Source organism: Cyprinodon tularosa, unplaced genomic scaffold (genome assembly GCF_016077235.1).
Source record: "Cyprinodon tularosa strain WSP-4 unplaced genomic scaffold, ASM1607723v1 ctg291, whole genome shotgun sequence".
NCBI lineage: Eukaryota > Metazoa > Chordata > Actinopteri > Cyprinodontiformes > Cyprinodontidae > Cyprinodon > Cyprinodon tularosa.
The window spans coordinates 330,036-358,032 of NW_024038998.1; the positions used below are offsets into that span (position 1 = coordinate 330,036).

The following is a 27,997-nucleotide window of genomic DNA, read 5'->3' on the forward strand; positions in this document are numbered from 1 at the left end:
TGGGACTACCATCTTTTTTCAGGCCTGTTTCATGAATTTATATTTTAAACTTATTTCGATGAAGCATGGTTGGAAATAAATATCTTATTTTTTCTGACTTTTGTCAGACTCAGTTTATTTCTGTGACCTTTGTTGGTTTTTCTTTCATTAAACGAAGGGTACCTACATTGTTGTCTATTCGTGTATGACTGGTGCAGAGGTTCAAACTAAATTAACGTACAGAGCTATGAAGGAGGGTTTATATCAAAGCATATTGATGTGTAAGAAGGTCCCAGTCAAAGTTCAGCTGTTTATATATGTGAAATTCTCCATACAATCTGATTACGCTTAAACTATTTTGTAAAAAATAAAGAGACCAAAAATACTAGCAGCTGATTACAAAAGTACATATTTTTGTTTGTTTTTTTTTACTTCAAAATGATGTGGTAGTCTATAGCACAAAAATCTCAATAAAACAGTTTTTTTAAAGAACCGGTAGTTTATACTGAGAGGCTGTGCTTAGTGTTTCCCTCGGCCTCTCGTACCCTGTCCTGCACTCTGTGGCCTCAGGTGGTAGGAGTACAGCTTGGCTTGACTCAAGGCATCAGTCAGGTGCACCAAGTTTAAACCGCCCACTGAAACACAAGCAGAAGGTCAACGTTAAGAACCTGCTAGTGTAAAGAGTCTTGTGGCAGGATGCAGGGACTTACGCTGACTCCGTGCGCGTAGGGGAACGTCATGCGGGAGGGGAGTCTTAGAGCTCTGAAAGGTGCGTCCTCTCCGTGCCACAGAGCTGCCTAAATGAGGCGACATAAAGGACATTTAGATGACATTGGAGGCAGGTTTTGTTTATTTTTACATCATTTCTAAATGCAATAAGATGAGGCTGCATGAATCATGTTCCACTAACTTCTACAAATAAGTCCACTTGTCTTGAAAGTATATAGATAGATACTTTTGTAAACCAGTTTATTCTTTGCCTCAGTTAGTCTTTTTCACATTAGTGCTGGTTGCAAACTTTGAGGAAAATCACGAAATGAAAGATAGTTTGACAGGCTTTGAATTATTTTGCACAATTTGAATTGGAATAATATAGTGGTCAAATATAAATTATGAGCTGATGTTGATTTCTGCAGAACAGTGAGAAATGTTTTAGAAATTCTGGATATGTTCGTAATGCTTGGCTCAGTGGAAGATCAGACGCTGCTGACTTCAAAGCAGCTGATACAGGTTCGATTTCCAACCTGAGCCATTTACTGCATGTTTGTAATGCTCTAGTATAGACACTAATGAGTAAAAGCCACTAGTGCCACAAAATCCTGAGGGGGCAAAAAAGAAAACGGGTCAAATGGTTGAAGGGAGCAGCATAGTGTGTCAAACATTCTTCTGCTTCTTGGAAATAAAAAAAGGACGGAGTGAGAAAATCCGCCCTGTGTGTGTAACATAGTGAAGTGTGTGTGTTGGGCGGAAAGCCCTACGCAGTCGTTTGACATTCCCTGTGACAGCTCTGAACTTTTCACAGTGCCAGGAACTGTCAGGTAGGGAGAAGGAGAGACGGAGAGAGGAAGGGGAGGGGGTGCAGCCGGACCGAGGATCCTTCTGAGGGTGAAGGGAGAGCACGCAGGCTTGTGTGCGTTTCTGCCTGTCCTCCTATCATCACCTAGTGATGTGTGGTGAAGGTCGGGCCCGTCTGAGGGAGCGAAACCACGGCAGAAGGACCCGGCTGATAGAGTCCAGATATGAACACTGCTGCTTTACACCTGAGAGCTTTTCATCCCAATCCCCAGGTTGGACTTCACAGGACTGCTGCTAACTGCTTTATCAATTTTAAAAACATGTTTTTCTTTCCAGAGAACATGTTTGTGCAAATGCAGTGACGACAATGACATAAAACCAGCAATGTTGGATCATTCAAACAGCCGCTGTGTTTAAATTATCTCACAAAAATCTAAACATAACATTTAAGGATTTTAAGAGTCTATTAGGGAACAAAACAATTCCATTAAAAACTAGATACACACTATTTCATGAGCCTTCAATAGTTTTTTAGTTTAATGAGACACACTAATAAGAACTAGTAGATAGTTTTCTGGTTATATATACTGTCCCTTCAGCAGATTCCATCACCTGAGCTCTGGTTCTCTGCAGCTCCTCCGGAGATGCACTGAGCCTTCTAGTGGCTTGTCTGATTAAAGCGCTCCCAGCCTGTTAGTTTTGGTAGGTTGAACCTTTCCAATGTTTATCTGATAGAGCAGAGCAGTTTTCCAGCCAAGGCTGCATTAAACCTGTCTGCTGTGTTAATTTGTGAATGCTTCCCACACTTTCCAGATTTGTTTAGAAATAACGTTTTTCTCATGTTCTCGTGAATATATCACTCCAAATAAAAAAAAAAAAATCACTCAATTTGGTGAATGTAAGTTGAAATTTTTATAAAATATTATTAAATGCACTGGGAAAAAAAATAGTATCCTTGCTCTCTTACCATAGATGCTCTGCAGCACAGAGCTCTTACTCGGTGCAGGTTTACCGAGCGCAGTTCTGTTTTCCACTCTTTTCCTATTGTGGATCTGGTTCGACTTGCTTGGCCCAGCTTCTTCACAGCCTCTCCCCTCCCTCCTCTTGCGTGCACGAAACCTGAAACACCCCCACCCCAAAAAAAAATAAAAAAACATCTCAGGACGGTGTTCAAAGACCCAAACGCAGGCAAGTCCCCCACGCTGATGCTCAGAAAGCTTAAACAAGGTAAACAGTTTATTCAGCGCACTTAATAAGCAGCATGTAGACAATCCGAATGTGAAAGTTGCAGAGAAACAGAGGGCCTCCTGCTGAGGACTGGCATGCTCTGAGAGAAACACAGCGAGCTTCAGAGGGAGAAAGGAGCTGCTGGCAGCTATTAGAGCAGCGCTGCTGAACTTTTAGCCTCTTGTTAGACTTTTATAAAAGTTTTAGATTATAGCCTCCCTGGTTTGACTCTCTCCCCTTTCCCGCTGAAGGCATCCAGAGCAGTTTAGTTTCGGGGGTGGGGGGGTTATTACAAGAGGAAGAAGACACATGAGGGCACCACATGAAACCTCCAGTATCCCACAGTTGAACACATTGAATTTAAAGAGCTCCGGTCCATGTATGAACAGCGACTCACCTCTGCCACGCTTGCTGAATGATACGGGCAGCCTCATTCCTCCTCAGGTGCTCCTTCTCACGCTTCTCCACTAATCCAGGTTGTGTGACACCAGGCTGCGTTTTTCTCCGTGGCCTTTTGGGATGTGAAGATGAGCTGCTCCTTAGTGATGGAGTTCGGCCTCCGAAAGCGACCTCTGAGGTTGCCTCCTTGTGGTTCTTTTGCTTGTTGGGGGAAGAGTGCACATTGTCCTTCTTTCTACCATCTCCAGAGCTCACCTGGGTTTGGTCTGAGGAAGCAGCGGAGGCGACTGAGTGAGTCCGCTCCCTGGCTTTGGGAGCTTTGGAAGGTGTGGGTGTTAGACTGGGGGGCTCTTTGGAGGCGGCAGGAGAGAGAAGTTTCTTCAGCCTGGTGTGCTGCTGAACTTCAGGCTCAACACTGACGCTCTGTAGGGAACTACTGCTCACAGCTTCTGAAGCTTCAGGTCGTTCAGCTGCAATGCTTCTACTGGGAAACGTGCTCCTCTTGGCTGTAAGGCAGAGTCAAAAGTCAACCATATAATTCCAATAAAAGGTATTAAACCAGTTTTCTTCATTTGTGCCAGTTACCTGAAAAAGTAAATAGTTACTTCACTAGTTACTTAAATCAAAAAGTAACTCTGACACCAAAAAGTAGTGAGTTTCCATTAAAAGAGACGTTTTTGTTAATTTTTAAAATGAAAATTCCTAAAAATGTTATCACTGAAGCTTGTTGTACAAAGAAAAAATAAATTAAACAAAAATAAAATTTTCAACACTCAAAAAAACAAAAATAACCCAAATGCAGGTTTATGGAAGCCAGGAGCACGGGTGTACCTGACCACTGTGGAAAAAGAACAAGCACACAGCTGCTGGCTGAAATTTCTTAACTCAGCCGGTAACCAGGAGCAGACTGGAAAAACCTGCTTGTTCGTTGAATTTCTGGCAAATGCTGCTTTTTTTTCTTCCTCTCAAACACATACCTTGGACTAATGTAAATCTCATCAAGATATGTTTGGTGATGTAGATACGAAGGACTGTATAAGTCCATAAATAGTACCTGAAGGTTCCTGCTTAGACTACTTACTGCTAACCCCCCCAACCAACCAAAAACAACCCAGAATCCCAATATAGGCAATAAACTCATTAACCGGCTCCCTAAATGCACTGGCAGAGGGCAAATATGTTCTTAATCTTAAATATATTTTACCTGGTAACCTAAAGGCTATATGCAATAATATATAAACATTTAGGAAGTTTCTGAAGAGCCGCTACAAAGAAAAATCTGAATTTTTGATTTGCAGAATTAAAGATCGTTTCTCAATACCCGTAATATTTCTATTACGGTATTTTAAGTATACATTTAAAACACTTGTTTTTTCCTTTCTAAGGTTCGTCAACTGAAACTAACCTCATTCTTATCTTAAGCCACTTATGCTGAATGGGCTATGTTAGTGTTTTCTCCACTAGGTGTCTGCTTTTCTCTAATTGCTGCTGCCCTGCCTGCCAGAGACCCAAAGTAAAATGCACAAACAGCATTGATTGTTTTCTTTCACAAATCTTGTGTAACAGACAAACTCAGCGTAAGGTAAGAGCAACTGAGCTACTTTAAAGAGAAACTCTTTCGCTGCTCCTCGTTTATGGAATAGCCTCCCGCTGCACCTTACGAAGGCTCCTTACCTGAGGAATTTTATAACAAGGCTAAAGACTTTCTTTTATTAACTGGCTTTTAACACTGGCAGGACTTAGATGTTGTGATGTTGTGTATTTAGCTTAAAAAATGAATGCCTTATTTCATATTTTTATGCTGTATTTTATTATTTTATTGTGTTTTATTATTTTAGCTATGCTAAGCACTTTGTTTTAAGCTGTAGCTGTTTTAAAGCTCTCTACAAATAAAGATGATGATGTTGATGAGAAAGAGGTTACAGAACAGCCCAACACTGTTAATAAAACAATTGAAAGTGTTTGCACCTTTATGTCTCCCCTCTTTGATTTTTCTCTGTTTCTTTGAATCCACAGAGGAATCATTCATGCTTGGATTTTCCACGATGTTCATTAAGAGCTCCGCCTGCTTTGCTCTCTGAAATGAACCCCTTGGTTTGTCCTGAGATTGCTGCGCTGCTCCTCTCCTTCGCTGCTCCTCTTCTCTCTTTCTACAGAAAAAAACAAAACAAAACGGAATAATTCGTACCACATAGATTCCACCGCAGGTAAACCTAGAGAGAGAGTTTTAACATTTAGCCATGCTAACAGTAACTCTTTTTATTACTCCATCCAGAGCTTCAAACAATAAGCTAACCCTGCTTCACTCTTGTGCTCACCTCTCCTTCCAGTATTTTCTTACACTACAAAAAAATAAAACAAAAATTTTCACTTATCTTGTAATATTTTCTGGCTTAGCAAGTATTAATAAATGTCATTTTTAATCCCCCTGTTTGAAACAAAATCTATCAGTTAGAACAAAGGAGAAACGGATGAGCAAATAACAGGCAAGGAGCAAACTGCAGGCCAGAGACAGTGGGAAGATGCATGTGTTTACAGATGACAGAGAGATGGATGACAGGGACAGACAAAGAAGAGTAAAACTATAATAAAGGACAAATAGGTTGAAAGACCCCCCCCCCCAAGACACCTCATCATCAAACATCTCAGGTGTGTGTGTCTCTGTGTGCTTTGTTCTCACTTGGCTGCATCTTTGCGCAGTTGCTCGTGCCGCATTAGGAGCTGCTTTCTCTCCCTGAAGGCCTTACGGACGGTGTAGCCCTTGTAGACAGCCTGGATGGTCGCAGCGGCGATGTCCTGGATGGCGGCTATAGACAGAGCGCCGTGCTCCAGCATAAACTGGGTGACCTCACTGTGCCCCCCTAGTAAAGCGTAGTCAAGAGGGGTATATCTGCACAAAGCAAACAGAGTTATAGAACTCCCTCCCTAGCCTCCTTACCTCCCCTGCCTTCCCCCTTGCCTGCCTCCTCACCTCTCCTCTGTGTGCTCCATTTGGTTTGGAAAGGCATTGTAGCCCAGGAGCAGTTTCACAGCATCCAGATACCCGTTGTTACAAGACCAGTGGAGCGCAGTCCGCCCCTGTCCTCCCATACAGAACAAACAAGGCTCACATTATTTGACCTCTTTTAGACCCCGACTCAGACACAAGTGTGACTGAAGGACATATATACAAGCGAATCTTCACCTCCTTGTCCTGAATATTTGGGTCGGCGTTGTTCTCCATGAGAACAGCCATGCATGTGATGTAACCACCATATGCGGCACACTGCAGCGGAGTGCGTCCTGCGTGATCCTGAAACCAAATTGAACAAATGGAAGGTTAGTTCAAAGGGCCACATATCATGGAATACAAATGTTTTTACGCTTAAATATACCTTTCCATCATTAAATCATACCCAAAGCATCTGAATTTATGCATTTCTGAGTAATCCTCATAAATGTTGCTTTCTGAACGGCAGACTCCTCCCTATCTAAGTAAAAACAAGTTTTCACCAGATAATTGCTGTTTTATGGAGGACAGTTATTAGCCACCCCCTCAGGAACCATCTACTGTGACCAAGCTGTTCCTGCCTGGTATAAAACACACCAAACTTCACTGATCAGTGAGTGGTGATGTGAGGTAGAACGGTATCGTTTCAGCTCACGGTTAAGATGAAGTGGCTCTATAGAACCTAATCTAATCACAGAAGAAGTTCTTCTTTAACTAGTTTGCCGCTGCTTGGTTGCCGATCTTTGAATTTTTGCAGCCTGGCAGCATGCACATTTCTCCATTCAGAATAAATGAGCTGCAGACTTTTCACGCACAAATAACTCATGACTTCCGAAACAGACAGAAGGGAGTCACAGGAAACAAAAAACAAAGTCAGAGAAAAGCAGGAGAATCATGAGTTAGAAAGATAGATTGTACATAGTTTTACAGTTTTATATCCTTTGCAAAGAGGACAAAAGCCTCCAAATTTAACCTCTACCGTGGTTTTACTCAGATTCTAAAACTTTGAAAGAAACACAATTATTTTGAGAAGAAATAATGCTGATTTTAATGTGGACTTAATCAACAATAGTTTATGCTATCTTGAAGATTTTGTTTTGGACGGTAGCTGCCTTTTAAAACTAGGAACTCAAGGAAAAGGTTTTATTGTGCAATTTTTGAATAATTCAGGCTTTAATAAAGCCTCTGAGGCCCAAGAATGAATAGTTGGTGTCTACAGGTAATGTTAAACAGATTTATAGGCATTACGTTTCAACCAGACTTTCAAAACACACAGTCAAAAAAACAAACAAAGAAAAAAAATCATGCAGTTTAACAGAAAATAGTAGATATGATTACTCTGAAATGTGCTGTACTATAAATGATAAACTGAATCATTCAAATAACCCCATACTGAAGCGGTCTTTCTTTTACATTTGTCATTTACAATTTAAACACAGTCCCAGATAGAAGAAAGGGGAAAATAAAGGTAGATTAACTGATTTATTATACTTTAAATTCCACCTGTAAACTGTATCTTAATTTCCTTTTATGCAAGATTACGGGGGATGTTTGCTGTCGGTCTCCAGCAATTTCACCTATGCATGCATGAAATGAAGGTGCAAACCCTTTCACGTCAAAAGTAGCAACAAATGCACCACCCTCCGGTCCTTCATGAAATTATCCATTTATATACAATCAATTCTTGCTGTGCACTGAAAAAGTGACACAAAACTCTAAAGTACTTTAAGCTTTTGAAATCGGTGAACTATTTAGACCTGTACCTGTACGTTGGGACTGATCCCGTTCTCCATCAGTATCTGGCAGACCTCAGCGTTCCCCCCCAGAGCTGCCCAGTGGAGAGCAGTATGACCGTCCACATCGACCAGGTCAACACAAGCAGAACCTGCATTTCGTGTGTTAGGGAAATACATTGAACAAAATGGTTCATTGAAAAAAATATCTGAAAGAACCGATTTTAACAGTGACAGATGTGATTAACACAAAGGTGGAAAAAAGATGCATAGTTTTTAAAAGGATTTATCACAATGACTCAAACATGTTCATGCATATGTATTCAGCCCCCGTGACTCTAATATCTCTAAATAGAGGCTGTCTGATAAGCAAATCAATCCCCCACTGTGTGGCTTAATATCAGTATGAATAGAAAAAAAATAAAAGAGGATATAAAGTAATTCTGTAAAGAAACAAAAGGTCTGTTAAAAAAAAAAAAATATTAGTAGAAAAGCCATGTATGGGAAACAAGCAAAGATGGAAGAATTTCCTCTGCTCAGATGAAACCAATGCTTTTTAGGAGTGGACATCACACTAACAACATCGTCCCTCCTATACAATAAAAAAAGTGATGCAGCATGATGCTGTGGGGATCAGCTGGAATGAGGAAGCTACTTAGGCTACGTTTACACTGCAGGCCTTGATGCTCAATTCCGATTTTTTTTCGAAATCCGATTTTTTTTTGTTGCCGTTCATCTTTCCAACTATATGTGACTTGTATGTGATCTCCTGTGTGAACTGCAGTTATACAACGCAAGTGTCCCGCATGCGCAGAAGAGGACGCAATGACGTGAAAGGCCAGCATGCTCTTTTTTTTCTGGAAGTATACATGGATGGTAGTGCCGGCGCGCATCTAGCGGTCTTTTCCAACCATAAAAACAACATTTTTTCAATATGGTTAAACATAAATACTGCTCTCCGCATCATCATCTGCCATGGTGTTTGGTTTTCTTCCCACTTCTGCGTAGCAAGACGCAGAATAGTGACCTTTGTCGGGTATTAATGACGATCAGGTCGGATGAATCCGATCTGGCCGTTCACACACGACGCATTTGAAAAGATCAGATTCGTATCGGATTCAGGACCACATAGCCAAGTGGCCTGGGTCGTATTGGAAAAAATCGGATCTGTCTTGTTCAGACTATTCATTAAAAGATCAGACACAGGTCGCATATTGGCACAAAAATCGGATTTGGGTCACTTCATGCTGCAGTGTGAACGTAGCCTTAGATGGAAAGATGAACAGACTTGAGATTGAGCCAGACGTTCCCCTTCCAGCAGGATGACAACCTTGAACATACAGACAGAGCTAGAAGGGTTTAGATCAGCACATATACATGTGTTGGGGCTAAACCAATATTAGCAGACATTCTTTATCCGATGACTGACCTAAAGCTTAAATTTGTAAAACAACATCTGTTTCAAGTTGTTAGTGGAGACAAACCCAAAAAAAGACCTGCAAATGTCGTTATAGAGCATGCTTATGGGGGAGAGAGCTAAATGCACATGTGTTTATCCAAAACTATACATTACATACTACTTAGTGTAGGTCTATCATATAAAATAAAAAAAGTATCAAAAAGTGAAAGACTTTGGAGAACTATGGCGTCACCTTTGATGAGAGTGAGGATAACATCTTTGTATCCCATCTCACAGGCACGAAAGAGTGGTGTGTGCTTCATGACATCCAGTGAGTCGACTGTGGCTCCCTTCTCCAGCAGCAGCTTCACTGTGCTCACATGGCCGGACAGGGAGGCTGCATGAAGCGCTGATTAAACACAAACAGACAAAAATCACCTTTAAAGATCCAGCAATCGATACTAAACGCCTTCCTCTTCTCCCTCTTTCTTCACTTATCGACTTAAAATCAGCTCTCCCATTGGCTGGAGCTAAACAGAGGGCATCTAATGAGCATCCAGTCATGTGAGTGAAAACTGATTTGGGATCCGGTCATTTCTACCGCTGTACAATCCAGCTTATAACTATGACTGATGAAGATGTTTATATATATATGAACATTGCCTGCCTGGCTGCTGTTCAATGGGATACAGCCATTTTGATCATACAAACACAGTATGTAATGGATTTGAGCACTATGCTGGCCTTATGCAAGGCTTGGTTTGAAGCGGTCCAGCGTTTCTCACCGGTGCCGCCGTATTTGTCAGCCATATTGATGTCGATCCGGGTGGCAAGGGCAAGCATTGTGCGGATAACGTCATCACTGCCCTTCCCGGCGGCCCACATGAAGGCTGTCCGTCCCTCCAGGTCAGGTTCATCTTTCACAGATGGGTGAGACAGAAATACACCAACAGTCTCCTGCAAGTGCAAAGAAAGACAGCAGCAATCTATTGATGGTCTTCACTGGACTCACTGACATAAACCTTTTTTTTTCTTTGCTGAGCTTGAGCATAAAGATGCACCCAAATCACCAGCAGGTTTTTAATACCACAGGCTTTTTCTTCCCTACAGCTAGAGAAGGTTAGAGGAAACCGTGTTAAACTCACAGCATTGTTGCTCTGAGCCCCATAATGCAGTGGCGTCGCTCCTTGGCTGTCTGAAGGAATTGTCCCCGATGTGTTTCTCTCCAACAGCAGATGGACAATTTTTGCATGTCCTGTGTTTATTAATATTGGGAAGATATGATGTTAGAGGGGTAGAGACATGAACCACACTGTCAAAAATATCCAATAAAATCGATCAGGAGGGGATTCAAAAAGTTTGTGCGTTCTCGCTACCGCAAGTCATTCATCCCTGCTCCCATCAGACTTTACAATGTGGTACTATAACTGCAATAACTTCTGCAAAAAGTAATGTGCAATCACTATTTAATACCCTGTGCAATATCTCAGTGCAATAACCTGTGCAAAAATCCTATATATATACTTTACATATACTATATACTTTTAGTGATCATAAATCTTGTACATTTAAATTCCTTGCATTACAATGAAACATAAAAACAGCAGCAGCTTATACTAACATTCTCAGAGAGCCTACTTAAATATGACATGTTAAAAGTTTGACTTTTCCAGACACTATTACATCTAATAAGAGATGTTAATCTATTCCATTTTTCATTCACAATTTATCAATTATTTTTTTATTGAATTGAGCTGGATTTTCAGAGAGCTCAGGCCTTTAAGTTTAGTTTAAAACGTAAAATAATAAGGTTCACCATGGCTTTTTGGCTTGTGTTTCTAAGGTAGAAAGTAGTTAGAACACACAAAAACATGTATACAAGCAAGAAAATAATTAAAGAAGGGAGGAAGTAGAACACAGAGGAAATAATAGAAAAAAATAAATGAAGGAGACGGGAAGGAAAAAGGACACAGGTAAGGAAGGGAAGAAGGAACTTCATGAGGAAGAAAGAAAGAAACTAGACAAGTAAGGAAGAACAGAAGGAATGTAGCGGGGCATGTGTGAGGAAGTAAAGATACAGAGCAAGAAAGGAGACATTCAAGGATCAGCGTAAAAGGAGGAAGGAAAGAGAAGGAAGGGAGGTAGGATTTAAATTATGAACGAAGGACAGAAGGAAGGAAAAAGGATGGAATGATAGAAGGAAGGAAGGGATGCAGAACCACAGGAAGGGCACAAGGATGAAAAAAGTTAAGAGAGAAGAAAGGAAAGAGAGAAGGGTAACATTTTAAAGGATCTGATTGGGATTCAAGCCAGGAATATACAGGTTTCTCCATAATCTCACAATAAACTAGAACACTAAAATCTACTTTCTCATTTTCCTCTGAAGGAACTGCATCATAAGTGTCCACACAAATTGTCATCGTCACTTATCTGACAGCTGCTGGGATAAGTCGGTCCAAACCACAGTAACAGAGAACCTATAGGGCTGTGTTTTTACTCACCAAGCAGTGCTGCCCAGTGCAGTGGCGTCCTGAAGAGGTTATCATACGCTGTGACATTGCAACCCTCATAGGACGTTAATACCTCAACCACTGCCTTGTTACCGTCGGCAACAGCAAAGTGCAAAGGCGTCCGGCCCTCATAGTCCTGCCAGTTCAGCAGGGACTCTGTGGGTGCTGCTTCCTTTACACACAACAATACAAAAAAAAAAAAAGAAGAGGAAAAATATATGCAGTCTGATGGGAGACGGTGTGCAGATCGAGTTAATTTCTGCATATAAGTGCCCTTTAGCATTTACCAGTATGCAGCGGACAGTTTGTGTGGCGCTGGCCTCCTGACTATGAGCAGCCCAGTGCAGAGGAATCTTCCCCTCACTGTCCGGGATGCCAATGTTGGAATCATGCTTGATGAGAAGGCGGACGTGCTCTGGTCGGTTATAAAACGCTGACCAGTGAAGAGCAGTTTGCTGTAAACAGGAAATAAAAAATATATAGATGAATGAATGAATGGATGAATGAAGTCTTAGGAGACAGAGAGCTTCAGAAAAATGACTCCACTATGACACGGTCAGGGAAAATAAAGGAACGTACAACACAAAGCTCACACTGAAGGGCCGAGGCGGAGATTCTAACCAAGATACAAACTCCATGACGGCTGCTCGGCTATTTTGAGATGGGCTGAAACCACCATCATCTGACGCGATGATGCATATTGGATTATTACAAAACTAAATACTGATGTCAGATACCCATCAGCTCCTGCAGACAGAGGAGACAGTGTGTTTGTGGTCTTATCAGGAGAATAGAGAACAAAGCCGCAGATTGTTGGAGCGCTTGCTGTTGTGTGCAACGATTTGAGGAAACCGTCTTGAGCCGGTCAGTTATCTCTCTTCAGGTCATTGGGTAGACGCCTAGACTGGATGTTTTCTAACTGAGACACTACAGCGGAAAAAGTATTTCATACCGTTATGATTTTTACATTTTAGTGTATTACAGCTTAACTTTTCAATGCTTTTTTTTTTTTTTTTTGGAGTTCATGTGATGGATAAAGGTTGGTGCAAGTCGGTCCAAGCATCTTCTGCTCTGTTCTGGTAGGTTTAGAGTTCTGGCAGAAATGTTCCATCAGTGCTTTTTGAGATGTTCAGGACTTCATAGCAAAAAAATGTAAATCAGTCAATTTTTCTTCAAATAAGTGCATTTTATTTCTTCTTCTTGCTCTGATTGTGTTTTACTTACCTTATTTTAATCATGTAAAGCACTTTGCATTTGTCTTTGTACTGAATTGTGCTATACAAATAAATGTGCCTTGCCTTGTTCCTTGACTTGAGCAGGTAAATGAGACACTGCCAATGGAATAAGACAATTTACATTTAAAATAAGAAATTTCTGACAAATTTTCCGGAGGTTTTTGCAGTGTTGCTAATATAATCTTATAACCTAATCTAGCTATAAACCTCTCCACAACCGCTGAAGCTTTGACAGAGCAGCTGGCTGTAAAATGGGGTTAAATGAGGACCCCATTTATGATTACTCTGGAAAGTGGATGCTTACACTGAATTTTATCCAGAGGTGTCAGAGTAAGGGGAGCCGAATACAAATGAAATAAAACATTTTCAGAGTTTTGATTGTAAATTCGTTATTTTCTTTACACTTTAAAACTATGGACTACTTTGTTATGGTCTATGGCACAAAAACCATGCACCATATGCCAGGGTTCTGAAACCTTTTCTATAACTTTTTAATAAAACATGTATTATTATTTCTGTTGCCATCTTAAACAGCCAACAGTTTATTTATTTATTTTATCAAGAAAAAACATAAAACAATGCATAAAGATGTAGCATGGATTGACTTCTTTAAGGTGTATACATTTTTTTTTTATAATAAAACATAATATCCAAGCTAATAAAAGGAAAATAGCTCTAAAAAATATTTCTGGTTATTAAAATGTCATTCTATTCAGAAAATTCAATTAAAATAGTCTTTATAAAAAGCTTCTATTATATCTGTGTGTGTTTTCTAGAACCTTATTCTTATCCTGGATGTCCACCTCTCCAGGCCCGATGTGTTTCAGCAGCAGTGCGAGGGCTTTAGGAGATGGGTGTCGGGTGGCCAGGTGGAGAGGGGTCATTCCCTCCAAATCCTTCTGCAGACAGTTGGCCCGTCTGGACAGGAGTAACTTCAGGAAACGCATGTTTCCCTGCAAACACACCAACAAAACACACCATGCTGATGAGAAATCTCAGAAATCAGCCATTCTTCTCAATATTATGAACCAGTAGCAGTGTCACCCATACTCCCCCCAACCCCGGGGGCCCCATGCACCCTGTTTTTTTTTCAGCCGCGTCTGCTTCAATCCGCAGGTCATCCATCTTCGTTCCCGTCCCCCTGCCTCGGTCCTCAGCGCTTGTGATGAGCTGTTAAACAGTAAACAGCGGCCACGTCTCTGCCTGTCACCCCCCCTCCACATCATTATCACCCTCACTCCTGGCCTCTTTAACTACCAGGCCCCCTGGGTGATGCATTGCAGCGAAGAGCTCAGGCCGTGCACACATGCGGGCGCTTTTTGTATATTTGCCTTTCTGAGATCGCAAAAGCCACAGTCTGACAGATCTATCTTGTGTGTGAGCATGCATCTGGACTGTGAAAGAGAGCACGCGTGTTTGTATGGGTGGATCGGTGTGTGTGTGTGTAATCCTGTCCTCTCCATTCTCAGTCCAATTAGATCAGTAATCCCTGGTCTCTCTTGCTGTCTCAGCCGCTTATTGATCAGATGTCAAAGAGACAGGGCTTCCAATCACTTGTACCTCCCCCCCCCCCAACTCTCATACACACACACACCCCTACACACTTGAAATCGCTGAGACCCTAACCAATAACCTATTACCTTCCATCTCTTCTTCTTCTCGTCCTAACGATATGATGATCCAGCGTTAAAAGTAGACCCTACTTGGTGATAAAAGAGGTGGTGAACATTTTTGCCACATCACTTCCCAAAAAGGATGCTCCCACTTGTCCATTTTAACATGTGGGAGTATGATAGCATGATTTAAAAACTCACAGCTGCAGTGTTTGTGTTCAATCAATACATGTCACTCAATAAACCCTCAGGTTATTGTTGCAGCCACTAGGGGGCACTAGTTCCCTACTAGAGCTGATTTAACACCACTTTCATCTTGACTGACATGTTTTTTTTTATTATTCCTTATGGTTTACCAAATTTACAACAAACATTTTAGACGTGAAAAGGTGAATGTTTGAGGGTGTGTCTGTACCTTCTGCGCTGCAAGGTGCAGAGCGCTCCTCTGGCTGTGGTCTGTTTTGTTGACCGAGGATCCGGCCTTCAGCAGAACCTCAGCACAGTCCAGTCGGTCGGCCAGCACACAGTACATCAGAGGGGTGCGCCCAAACTGGTCCTCATGGTCCCTCAACTGTGGCTCGGCTGCACACAGATTTGGGAGGATATGTTAAGATGGGATGCAGTTTGTTTTAGAGATAGAGCATCCAGACATATGCAGAGGCTAACTCCTAACTCTGAGAATCTTTAATGCATGTCCTCCCCTTTCCTCTCTGCTCATTTCATCCCTGCCTAATACAGATAAAGGCTACTAGTTCCAAAAAAGTACATTTTGAATCCACAAAAAAACTCTGCTCTGACTATTACAGCTTTCTTTGGCCATCTAAAGGAATTCATATAATTATTCTATTACTATTTAGAGTTTTTTATTTCTTTATACTTTGCATTTTACGTTAATCTTAAAGCGTTTAATGATTTATCCATGATTTTCCAAATCCTTGGCGTATGATATAAAACAGGAGCTTATCTTTTCTACTAAAAATAGCAAAGACAAGATGAGCCATTTAAGTTAGGTAGTTTGTGCTGATCATTTTTAATCAGGAAATGCAATAGGAGAGACCGCTTCTCATTTAAACCTTCCTATATACACAGACTAAGTAATAATTCAAAGCTTCACAAAGCTGGAGGAGGATAAAGAGAAAGGGTAGTTAGTTTCTTTAAAGGCATACCAGGAATTAGCCTTTTTTTTCTTCTACAAAATCAAATTTAAAACTGTGCATTCTGCCAAATTCAATTGAGATTTTAACTGAAAGAATCTTGTTTTGGGTTTAGTCTGAGCAAACCACTGTCATTTATTTTGAATCACTAGACTGCAGTCTATGTGCTTTAGTTTTTCAAATTTGAAAATGTTTTCAAATGACCTTAATGTCATCCACAAAGTTTCTTTATTCTCTCCTTAAATAGGGCGTATGTTTGTTCTTTAACCTAAAAACGCAAATCAGATGAATCAACGAGGTATCAAATGTTCACACTAAAAGAAAAATTCCCGCTGATATTTGTGACTCTCTGGAATATTGTTCATCGCAGATTGAGACAGATTATGTAATTAAATGTTGGGCTGTTATATATTTCTCAGTTGCATGAAGCTGCAGCAACTGAGAACACATTTAAGTCTTTTTACTCAAATCCAGTAGATGTACTGAAAGGGTGCAGCGATAAGGAGAGGGAGCAACTGAAGATTCAAGATGAATGCCAGCCAGCCGTCTCTGACCTGTGATCAGTTTGACGAGGGCGCTCCTATCCCCATTGACAGCTGCCGCGTGAACCTGCGAGCCGGGGGAAGCTGATCCTGAGCTGGACACCGCTGAAGCCTGCAACAAAAACACGCCGAAGGTTACAACTCAACCTAAAGCAACACAGGCTCACTTATTAAATGGGGAATATAATGAGCCTATACAGTTTTATGTCCGTCCACCTCGCTCTGAGCAACATCACCAGCTCTTTATAAAGATGGCCTGAATTAAGACAAACTTTGGAGAGCAGATACATACATCTTTTTAGCTCATCTGGAGTGGAAGTGGGTTTTAATTAGCATTTCCTCTTTAGCCTGAACAAATAGAGTAATCTACAGTAGATCTAAAAAGCAATACAACTCTATCAAGCCTAGGTTTAAGTGACAAAACAATTTAATCAAACTAATAATAATATGCTCCACTAATACTTCTACATGGTTAGAGCAATGTTGATCTTATCTTTAGCGTTTGGTCTTCCTGGGTTCACATTTACCACTAATTCTAGCTAATCTAGTCAATTTGAAACAAAGTTCAGGTGTCCTGGTTGGTCGTTTCCTGACACTTTAGCTACAGCTTTAATTCACAGAGAGGTTAAAAATGTTCAAAACATTATATCAACCAAAAAAGGCAAAGAAACAGGTAACAGAGTCTGCAGAAGGATAGAAGGCAGCACAAAAGGTATATACATAAAATAACAATCTTCTATATTCTCCTTATATCTGATTAAAGAGAGCAGTTCTTCAGAAAAGACATTGGCCTGAAGTTTTACACAGGGGTGGTGGTATCATGGTATAAGGCTATTTTTCCTTAAAAAACAAGAGTTGGACTGAATATTGAATATTTCCATTGTCATTGTGTGTCCTTGTATTAATCTAAAAAAAAAAGTCCACTAGAATTGGAATAGGTAAAGCTGAGAGACTCCAACTAAAGAAAATTGAATGCTGAAATGAAATGTAAAGGTCCTTCAACGACGTTTTATTTAGAGTCATGCCGCTCGCATTCTTTTTGATTTGTTTTAATATTATTGCCTCAAGCACATTTTTCAGGCTTAAATGTATAGAATTATTTGAATATTGAAAGCATTTTTTTTTTTACATTAAAATGTTTCTATTTAATTTATGTCTACATTTTAAAGCTGTTAGATGACTTCGGTTACCATCTGGAGTTATTCATTCACACCTCAAGCACATTAATACGCTTTTTCCAATAACTTTATAAAAGAAGTGATGTGGACTGACAGCATAAGGTGTGTGTGTCTGCACACTGATACATGTATGCTGGGTGTCTCCTCCTGCTGAGGGGGTTAAATCTCTTCCTGGCCCCACTTAACCAGAACCCAGTGAAAGCTGGGTAATCTGCAGACAGGAAGCATCTGGGGAGGGGGGGGGGGGCCCTGTGTGAGCATGTAGGAGGGGGGTCTCTCTTCATGTCTTATTCATGTCTCATTAATACTGCAGCAGGCCTGGCTGTGTTAGTGTATGTGTGTGTTGGGGTTGGAAGATGTGGGATGAGCCCTGTGGGGCAAAACATAGAAATCAATTATTGCCCCTAAACACATAAACGCTCGAGGCACAAACTCTTCCTTACAATAAGATGTTGTTTTTTCCCCCCCAAAACTATTTCATCACTAGGCCTGAAAAGAGAACTGATTTAACACTAAAGATGCAACAATCAATTACCCAGAAAGAGGAATCTGACAAATGTTTCCATTTCAGGGCTCCAATTAGTGAAAATCTGGAGTCATAAAAAAAAAATAAAAATCTAGATTTATTAAATGCATGAAAATGAAAAATATCTTTACATTCTTATGAAATAAAATAATAAAAAACTTGTTTGATGCCAAAAAAAAAAAATCAGATAAAAGTTTGATGATTAAAACAGCCTGGTTCTACTGAAGTTTTTTTTTTTCCTGTAAAATGGGATTTTTTTCTCCTCACTACATGTATGCTCAGTGTGAAGGATTGCTGTAGAGTCAATGACATGATGCAAGTGAACGTCTACTGTTTCCACATCCTCATCCAGGAGGAAAGAATCCTGCAAGTCTTTGACTCAATACAATGTCTGGTTTTTCTTAGAAAACTTAGAACCAATCTGACTGCATGATATGTTTAAATTGTCTCTGTGAAGGACCTTAGGATGACACGTGTTTTGAATAGGCACTATATAAATAAAGTGAACAGAATGAACTTGAATTATTAAATTGCATCATATGAATAAATCAAACTGAATTGAATTAAACGGGAATGGATGGATGCAATCCTTTTATTTTATTGGCAGCATTATAACAAAGTGGCTGCAGATGTTTATTATTAAACTAGAAAAAGTCTTGAAATATAATTTTTTCCCAACCTTATCTAAACTACTAAAGTTTTTTGATAACTAAATTCTTAAAAAACTGATCAATTAAATGAATGAAAGTACTTCAGGTTGATGCTTTATTTTCCTCTCTTTCTCCCTTTGGTCCCCCTCATAAACAGCGCTAATGTAGACACTGCGTGCAGCACGGCAATTACTTGTCATGCTTGTTGTTTTCTCACGCTCTGCCAAGCGGTGGTGGGGACCTGATGCAAAGAACATCCTTGTGTGTGAAAAAGAGGATGGTAGAAAAGAAATGGAAGATGCCGCATTGTAAAGGTGTGTGTGTGATTATGTCGCTGCGTGAGTACTTGGCCCATGTGCCGCGTCATGGAAAGCGATCTTCCGTGAGAGGCAGAGAGTTTTTACGGCCACTTCACCAAGATTAACCACAAGCCTCTCTAAACATCTCTAATTACCAAGGATTGCTCAGTCAGAAATGCGCACATACACGCATGGAGCCTTCTATTACTAATATTAAACATGTGCAGAAACAACAAATGCTTTATTACTATTTTTTAAGTTAAACAGTATTCATCACCTAAATTTGAACTTTTAAGTGTCCTGCAAAACGATTCCTCTACCTCACATTATCTACCTAAATTACATTAATTTGTGTATTTCACTGAAATGTTAGACAAACAAGTTTTCAGACTCTTACAAATAAAAATCTGGAAGTATCCTGAACATTTGGACTCTGTTTATACTTAAGGGGGAACCTAGTCACTGTAGTAAATGAATGTGCTTTGATTAAAGCCACTCCACTATACAGTAGTGCTGGTTGGATTAAACCAGAACTATGCCAGAGGTTGGACCAAGTCATTGGAATAAATACTGTGTGATCAAATCTCAAATAAATCTTAAGTTGATAAAATCATATCAAAACTAACAAATCCAAAGTCTGGTCCAAGACCTGTTGTTTAAATTCTATGTAATTAAGAAGTCATAATCACTCAGGAGTCACTGAAACATATATATAGCAGGGGAATTATATTTTAATACTCTGTTCTTATTTAGATTATTTGGACTCAAATAAGAACTCCAAGTTATTTCAAGTTAAAAAGCCCATGTCCACATCAAGGAAGAAGAAGCAAGATGCTTCAAGAGGCCACCTGACAATCCAATCTGGGGCAAAGGAGCTATACAGTTTCCCACAATGCTTTGCAAGGCATGACATAATGGCACAGCCTGCCTCATGGAATTATGAAAAATACATTATTTCTTCTCCTGTACTTTGTGTGACACATGCACATTTACACAATTTCATGTGTTTGGGGTTCCAGTCGTGTGCTATATTTGTTTAAGTGGGTTTTTGTAGTTTTTGTTTCATGACCCTGATTTGATTGGCAAGGCTTTACTTTACATAGCACATTTTAGTTGCAAGATGATTTAAAGTGCTATAAATTAAAAAAAGAAAAGTACATCAGTGACATTAAGTCAAGAAAAACAAAAATGACACATTAAAATAATAGGATTACATATAAAAAATGAAACTAAATTATTGATATTTAAAAGTTTTGCCTGTGAACTAAAGTAATATTGTTTACCATCAAAGGAAAATCTAAACATAAAAAATGTGTGTTTCCTTCGTATAATGGAGTCCGCAAGGCTGACCGAATTCAGCACAGCAGTCCAGAGTTCCTTATACCCATGATAGTAGTAGTTTTAGAAAAATAATCTTGCTGTAGGCTTGCCAAAACCGAAATCAGAAATGATTCAAACAGAATTCCACCTGAGATTATTTTACACTTTTGAATGGAGATATGGTTGCAAAATGCAACATCAAGCAGCATCAACTTCTCAACCAAATATTCACAATGTGCTAGGAAGATGAAGGCATTAAATAAGACAGTTGTAACATAATATAAAAAAAATACATTATATACATTTTGAGGGGCTAATATAAGTTGATTCACTTCATGGAGCCGTTTTAATAGTCCTCCATTTAGAAGCATTACTAAAACCACAAAGTGTTAATCCATCCTCTGATTGCTTTACTGTCTTGAAAACAGACAGCTATATCATAGCTACCTTCAACTTCAATTTAAAAAAAAAGGACAGTAAAGTGTAACAGTCTGTAAGAGCGACATATCCTGTTGCATATCTGTTCATCTGTTTTTTTCTCTTCCATAACCTTATAGGTTTCTGTTTTGTTATATTTAAAACAATGTGTGAAAAAAAAAAAACTTTTTTTGGATGTTCAGTCAGTATTTAATGCAGTTGGTAAAAATAAATCAATAAAAATAAATATTTGCTTTTATTATTCAGCATATTGTAAAAACTTGAACCTGTTCTGGTATGGAAAAACCCTCTCGATGCAAGCGAACATTTAGGTTAAGATATTATTTGAGAAGAAGTAAAACAAAACATGCATTATTTTATTTGCGTGGGTCAATAAGATAAAATCCTGATAAGATCCAGAGATTTTTATTTTTTATACAGCATGACAAAAATAGAAAAGTTCAAGAGGTCTAAACACTTTTGCAAGACAGTGGCTCTTCTTTACATTTGTCAAGTCTACCTGAAAGGCTCCAGCTGCTGAAGGAACAAAGCAAATCAATTATGAATAATCTTAAAAGCAAAAAAAAAAAAAAAAAGTGATCATTCGGCCAAAAAGTGACATGAGAAGTACAAGTCAATACCTGAAGCCGTGTGTGGGACATTCATAACCGCCATACGCAGCCAGTTAGAGTTTCAGAAGGAACGCGGCGCTCTAGAAACACCCACCGTGCGTCCAAATTTGGCTAAAAAGGCTCTTTGAGATGCAGTGTCTGCAGTCAAACAAAGGAGGGTGTAAAAACAACACAAGTACCCGTTGAGAGGTTTGGAGTGGTCTCATTTAGCTATTCATACGTGTTCCTCGGGGAGCGCTCGGCTTGTTAATAAGAAGACAATAACTCAGAGCAAACCATCGATCAGCGGCTGAGGTCCTGACCAAGTGATTGTGCATCTGTATGAGTATCGACTCATGCTGATGCTGACATTATTTAGTCTTTATTCATATTCCGGCTCATATAACCACTTTATGACTTTAACAAAGAATCCAGACACTTCCCTGAGACCTTTCAGCGACACTACAGGTGTGCAGCACACAAACACACTGGGCAGCCTCCACATGCACTCAAACCCTAACCAGCATGTCAATAGATGCCATTGAGACAAGCAGGTAAAGAAACCAGTGCATTTGTGCAGTGCGTTTTTTTTTTCTGAATGGTCCTCTGGCTGTCCATCACTGTGAAGGTGTCTGCTTTTGACAGACGAGAGCCTTGACATGCTGGGTAAACCTGGGGGCCACACAAACCCATATATAAATTGCTCGAGTAAAAAACACACAGATTTACAGTTTATGAGTCATGACAGAGTGTGTTTAAGTTCTCAGTCGACGTGGGGTTATTATATCTGCTGTCTAGGCCACCTACATGTTCCTCTGTGCGTGTGTTTCAGAACAGGTCTGTATGTCTCAGATAAAAAGATACACGCTGCAGGAAACCAACCCCAGGTTTTGACTGACAGGTAAAGAGGTAGGAGGAAGGATAATATCAGTCCAGAGGGATGGCCAATCTGCAAAGCACTATTTCTGGGGGACTCCACAGATCCCCAAAGACCAATGAGCCGGCTCCCTCAACTGGTTGGGGGCCGAGCCCCGGGGGCACAGCGGGGCCAATCAGCAGGAGGCAAGCGGGCTGAGTGACATATAGATCTGCTAATTTACATCATTACCAGAGTGCATCCCGACAAATGAGCCCCTGGGGCGTGAGCCAATCACCTGGGAGAGTAATGCAATTAGGCGGGACTAAAGCTGTCAATCTCACAGCCACGGGGGTCAGCGTGCGATGCCTATGGCTAAAACATGCTTGCCTGCTTCCTGTTGTTCCACACATGAAACAGTCAGAGGTTTCCATACACTCATCAACATGAAAACGCTTTTTAGTTAAGACTTTTATCCATTCATCTAAAGTGCTTTTCCCTGTTGGTAGGCTGTATAACTTTAATGTTTGCTGTAAAAACACCCCAACGAGCATTAGTTTGAATATCACTTAGCATCTTGCACCTCAATAATATGGCTTTAATGTTTGGTTGGATGTTTGATCACTCCACTTCTCAGATTTAAAATAGCAAAGACGTTTAAGCACACACACTTTTAACACAGGTGGGATCAGGATAAACAAGGACAGCGGTGAGCAATTAGCTGCATCTTTACGCTTTATTCATTTCAATGATGAATGATGTAAACTTCGGACTAGATTCGTCGTCCATATTTCTAGTAATAGATGTTGGTTTTGCATCGTTTGGGTAGGAGTGGGATGATGCCGTGTTTAACTTTGTTTTATGTTTGCACAAATAACCAGGTCTATGTGTGAGTATTTGCATACATCTGCATGTGTTGGTTTCTATTTGCGCCTACTGATAAACAGTGGGCAAAGTGTTGTGGAGCATAGAGTCTAACCTACATAGAATAAACAACAAAGTGTTTATTTTGTCCTCCAGGCATAGAGCAGGCCTGCATTTGATCGGCATGTTTTTAGCTTCATCAGACATTATATTATACTGGAACACTGCACTGACTCAGAAGGGTTGAGTCCAGTTCACGGTTTTTAGTGTGTTTATGTCTGCGTTATCTGCTGGAAGAGAAGGACCACTGTCTAAAGACATGTTAACCAAAATCAGCGATAGAGTCCATCTCAGATTGTCTATGCATCTCAGCCACTCCTCCAGACACTTTCAAAGTAAGAGAGGCGGTGCATTTAATGTCATTGCATTATATCGCTAATGAGACGCCTGCAGAAGAGAAGGGGGTGGACAGCAAGGCGAGTAACAAAATAATGAAATATAAAAAAGAAGTGGAGAGAACATGAATTGGGGGGTTGGGAGACAGATAGATCAGCTTGAGGACTTTTTCTCTCTTTCCTCCTCCATCCACTATACCCATCCTCCCTCCCAAACACCTCTGGTCTAATTGGACTAAAAGTGTGATCTAATTAAATGGCCAATTAAAATGCAGTGAGGAATCTGCCCAGTGGCGAATCAGAGGACTGAGATGTAATCAGATGGAAAAACAAACAAAACAAAAATCAATGGGAGGGGAAAAGGTTTAGGAAAATGAAAAGAAAAAAAAATAGAATGAAAGCTTAGAAGTTGGAGCTGTTACTTACAAATAACAGCAAAACATTTAAAAAAAAAATTATAAAACAAAAAAAAAAAAAAAAAAAAATATATATATATATATATATATATATATATATATATATATATATATATATATATATATATATATATATATATATATATATAAATAAAGTGCTTGGGTTTGACAAGCTTATGGTAAAAAAGAAAGGTATCAAATATTCTTTTTAATAAATTATAATTTTTCCAATTTAAATTAAAAGGTAGAAACCAGCATTTCAAAATAAGCAGTAAAAGTTTGGAACAGATGAAGTGTCTCTTTCTGATTATTGGTTTTGATTGACCATTTCAGTCCAGTTAGCCAAAATCTAAGCATGGCTTGAAATGTACATCATGTTATACATTAAAAAGAAAAGAAAAAAAGGCAACAGAAGTAACAGCATTCATTTATCAGTATTGCTCCAGTTTATCTTCTAGGGGGAAAAAATAGGAGAGACTTATACAAATTGAGCATCAATGAAAAGTCAATTTGAATCTTGCCTCTTGAAAGGGATTACATTTAGCTCCGGACTTTGACTGGTCCACTCTATTAGATGACTCTGCTTTGCTTTAAACTCAAGTCCAGTCCTCAACTTTTTGATTTGCCCCATTTTCAACACACCTGAATCAAATGAGTGGCTCATTACCATGCCTTTGCTGAGCTATACTACAAGATTGAACCTTTAGATTCAGGTGTGTTAGAAAAGAGATGCATCTAAAAGTAACAGCATGGTAGCTATTTAGGGCTGGACTTTAGCACCCTTGATTTAAACCATTCGACTGTAGCATTGGTTGTATATTTAGAGGCTTCGTCTTTCCGGAAGGTGAACTTTCGCTCCAGTCAACAGCTGTTCTTCCAGGATTGCTCTGTATTTAGTTCTATCGCCTTCCTAACAACTTTGACCCACTTTTATTTCCCTACTGAGAAAAAACACCCCCACAGCATGATGCTGCCCTCTCTGTGTTTTCATATGGGGTAGGTTTGGTGCAGCACTGGGATAGGTTTTGTTCTAACCTCTAAATCCAATATAAAAGTCATTGAATTTGGTGTGGGGAGAATGTAGAACGTAGGAAAATGAGGGATAGGTAAAACCAAGAAATAGTCACCAAAAACTGAACTGCAGTGTATACCACAATCTGTGTGCTGTAGGATGGATAACAAGAAATCAGTCTCAACTTGTATATGCGTAAAAACACTGCTTAAACCCTGTTAGAGTGGATGGATTTGTTCTACAACAAATGTATTTAAAATGTTATTCTAATGCAAAAATGGAAAATTCATTAAGGAATTGAGGTGGTTGATTTTCTTTTAGGGAGCAGAATCTTCCTCTTTCCATCTGTTAGTAGCTTCCACACTGGGAACCGCCCCCTATGGACAGCTTTAGCACATTAAATATTAATGCTAGGATTCAATTCAACATTTCCCTCTAATCTCCTTAACAATTAGAGAGATGCAGAAGCACCCATAATTAGCTTTGTCACAAAGGGTTTCTACAGTCTTAACTCCTAATGGGATAATTACAAACCAAAGACACCAAAATGACCAACAGATATACCAACTATGAGCACAGAGGAAAGCCTCTGGGATTTGGATGTGTGAAGCTGCTATCTGAGTTTGGATTCTTACCATATCTTTGTTGAGAGGGGATACCTTGGAAGAGTCTTCCCAGTTCAGAGCATCCTCAGTGGGTGTGAAGTCACATCCAGGTCCCCTACCTGGCCTGATCCTGGCTCCTGGCAGAGCAGAGAAAGCTTCTCACTCACGCTGAGACCCACCCACCTGTCCACACAAATAACTGCCAGTAAAAAGCATGGATGGGAATGACAGTTTGCTTTTTATCCTTCATGCTATCAATCGTGCTCCACCTTGCTACAACTGCTTACATGTAGAGGTTTTAAAAAGTCACTGCTAAACACCCTTGGCTTTATTATTCCTTTGTTTTACTAGTCTTTTCTGGTTTTTCAGAAAAATACATTCTAAACTGCTAAGTCATATTATGCCCTATATAATTTTAGGAAAGAATGCTTATTGAACAGTTGTCCTGCAGGCAGTCACCGGCAACCTTTGGAGAAGGGAAAGCCTCATAATACTGTTTCTTAAGTAGAAGCTGGCTGTAACCACGGAGTTGTGAACCAACAATTATAATAGAAAGTTGAGTGAAGGGAAAAAGATGTACACAGGAGACACATCGGTAACATTTCACACTGGTTTAAATGATTGTGGGTACCTATTTCGAAGGAACAAGTTTAAACTGTATTAAATACTGAATTTCAATTTTCTAATCGCAGGTTGTAGAGTCCGGAAGGGTGACAGAATCAGGAAATTTTAGAATATGTTGTGCTTTTTTGCCGTGACAAACATATGCTGATTTATTTTCCAGTATGACTTGGACATCTGAAAGAAGTATTATGATCTGATGACCATTATATAGGTGTGCTGGACCAACTAGGAATACCTAAATCCCATGAATAACTTTTGGAGAATTTAATTTATTATTATTTATTAGTTTATATATATATATATATCTAATACTTCACCAGCATTACATATTTGGGTGGTGATCAGATGGCTTGGTTGCGCCTGTGTACACTTCTATCAGTGTGTCCCAAGGTACCTCTGGCTACAATGTAGCTTACCACCATCAATATGTGAATGTAATTCAATATAAATCTTTTTACTGTCCCACAATGGGGAAATTCATGCTCTGCATTTAACCCATCCCCTCCCCTTGAGGAGCAGTGGGCTGCCATTGTGTGGCGCCTGGGGAGCATTCTGAGGTTAAGGGTCTTGCTCAGGGACCCAGAGTGGCAGCCTGTGGAAATGACTGGGACTTTAACTAAGAACTTATGGAACCCAAGGCAATGCTCTAACCACTAGGCCACCACTAAATAAATGACAGAAATTAATGAATTAATGTAATCTAAAGTGATTTGAAGTCCCCTGACTTGTAAAGGCACTACATCATTATAGGCTATTTACCATTTTTCCTTTAATAAGTAGGTCCCACTAAAATAAAAAATCACCAAGGAATCTGGCCAATGTAGCTGTCATTGTGAACCCAAAACTATAACAAACATGCACAATGTATTGGTTACTTTGAAAAAGAACATAAAACACAACAGTTTCAACAATGCAGACAAATTTAAGGCCACTATTATGGCAACATGGGCTTCTATGACACCTCAGCAAAGCCACAAGCTGGTCACCTGTACACCACACTACATCGAAGCAAGTGGGAGTGGTGGCCAAGTGGTTAGGGGACAGGGAATGCTGAGCTTTTGAGTTAACATAACATAACATAAACCTTTACCATAAGGATAGAGACCTTCTATACATAAACTATCATCTAAATGTGTATAACAGATAACAGTAATAAAAGTCAGAGCATCAACATATCAACGTATATTATATCAGTAGCAGAAGAAGTTATGCTCGTTTTCCACATTAGACAAAAAGCATTTATATATATTGACAAAAATCTGATAATAACATGTTTTAATAAATAGGCAGGGAATTTATTTTATGTTTTTACTGAAGCTTTAAAGCTTACGGACAGATAGTTTGATATAGAAGCAGCAATTACTTATAAATGTTATAATATATGGAAAGATTTGGAAGAACCGTTTTTTTGTTACACCAAAGAGTCTATTTTTTAATACCTAAAAGTTTATTTATTTATTTATTCATTTTTGTCACTCTTAAGGTTTCAGATCATCAACTCGATGTTAACATCAAGAAAAGATAACCCGAGAGAGCTCAAAATCAACCTTTATCGAGGATGTATCAATGGAGAAAGTGGTGTAACGCATCAATATAGGAATAACAACATCTTAACTACAATGATGCAATTCTCCTGTGATTCGAGAAATACATTTTCGTAGTCGCAACATTGCAGAAACGAGTCAAATGGTAAAGCCACTCGAAAAGCTGATAATGTACCAAACTATATTTGACATATTTGCAGTCATTTTTTACCTGTAGGATCAGAGAAAACTCTTCAAAAAGTTTTCCTCCAAAGCGTCCCGTTGGATCTCGGCTGTAAACACTACAACTCCCGTTACACTCCTACATCAAAATCCACTCGCCATTTTTAGAGTTTTTTAGGTAGAAGCTGACGCTTGTTTAACTACGTCAATAAAACTACACTAC

The 27,997-nt window shown here is 39.6% G+C and overlaps 1 protein-coding gene across 1 annotated transcript; it reads right to left on the bottom strand.

Moving 5' to 3' along the window:
* On the bottom strand, positions 1-27,971 carry invs (inversin). The gene is made up of 19 exons (XM_038291059.1): positions 27,824-27,971; positions 25,475-25,627; positions 16,308-16,407; positions 15,015-15,181; positions 13,766-13,939; positions 12,039-12,206; positions 11,743-11,923; positions 10,387-10,496; positions 10,027-10,198; positions 9,495-9,650; positions 7,873-7,994; positions 6,305-6,412; positions 6,092-6,198; positions 5,801-6,010; positions 5,089-5,270; positions 3,119-3,626; positions 2,462-2,613; positions 690-776; positions 1-614 (listed from the first exon to the last, which is right to left on the bottom strand). The coding sequence occupies exons 2-19, from the start codon at positions 25,475-25,477 to the stop codon at positions 499-501; spliced, it is 2,823 nt and encodes a 940-aa protein (XP_038146987.1). The 5' UTR covers positions 25,478-25,627; positions 27,824-27,971; the 3' UTR covers positions 1-498.
* Between the last annotated feature and the right edge of the window lie 26 nt (positions 27,972-27,997).

Bases quoted from the DNA above. Each gene is read 5' to 3' on its own strand.
- invs (XM_038291059.1), bottom strand. The intron at 6,011-6,091 runs GTGAGGAGGCAG...TGCTTTGTGCAG, and splicing joins ATGGAGCACACAGAGGAGAG to ATATACCCCTCTTGACTACG. The intron at 615-689 runs GTAAGTCCCTGC...CTTGTGTTTCAG, and splicing joins CCTACGCGCACGGAGTCAGC to TGGGCGGTTTAAACTTGGTG.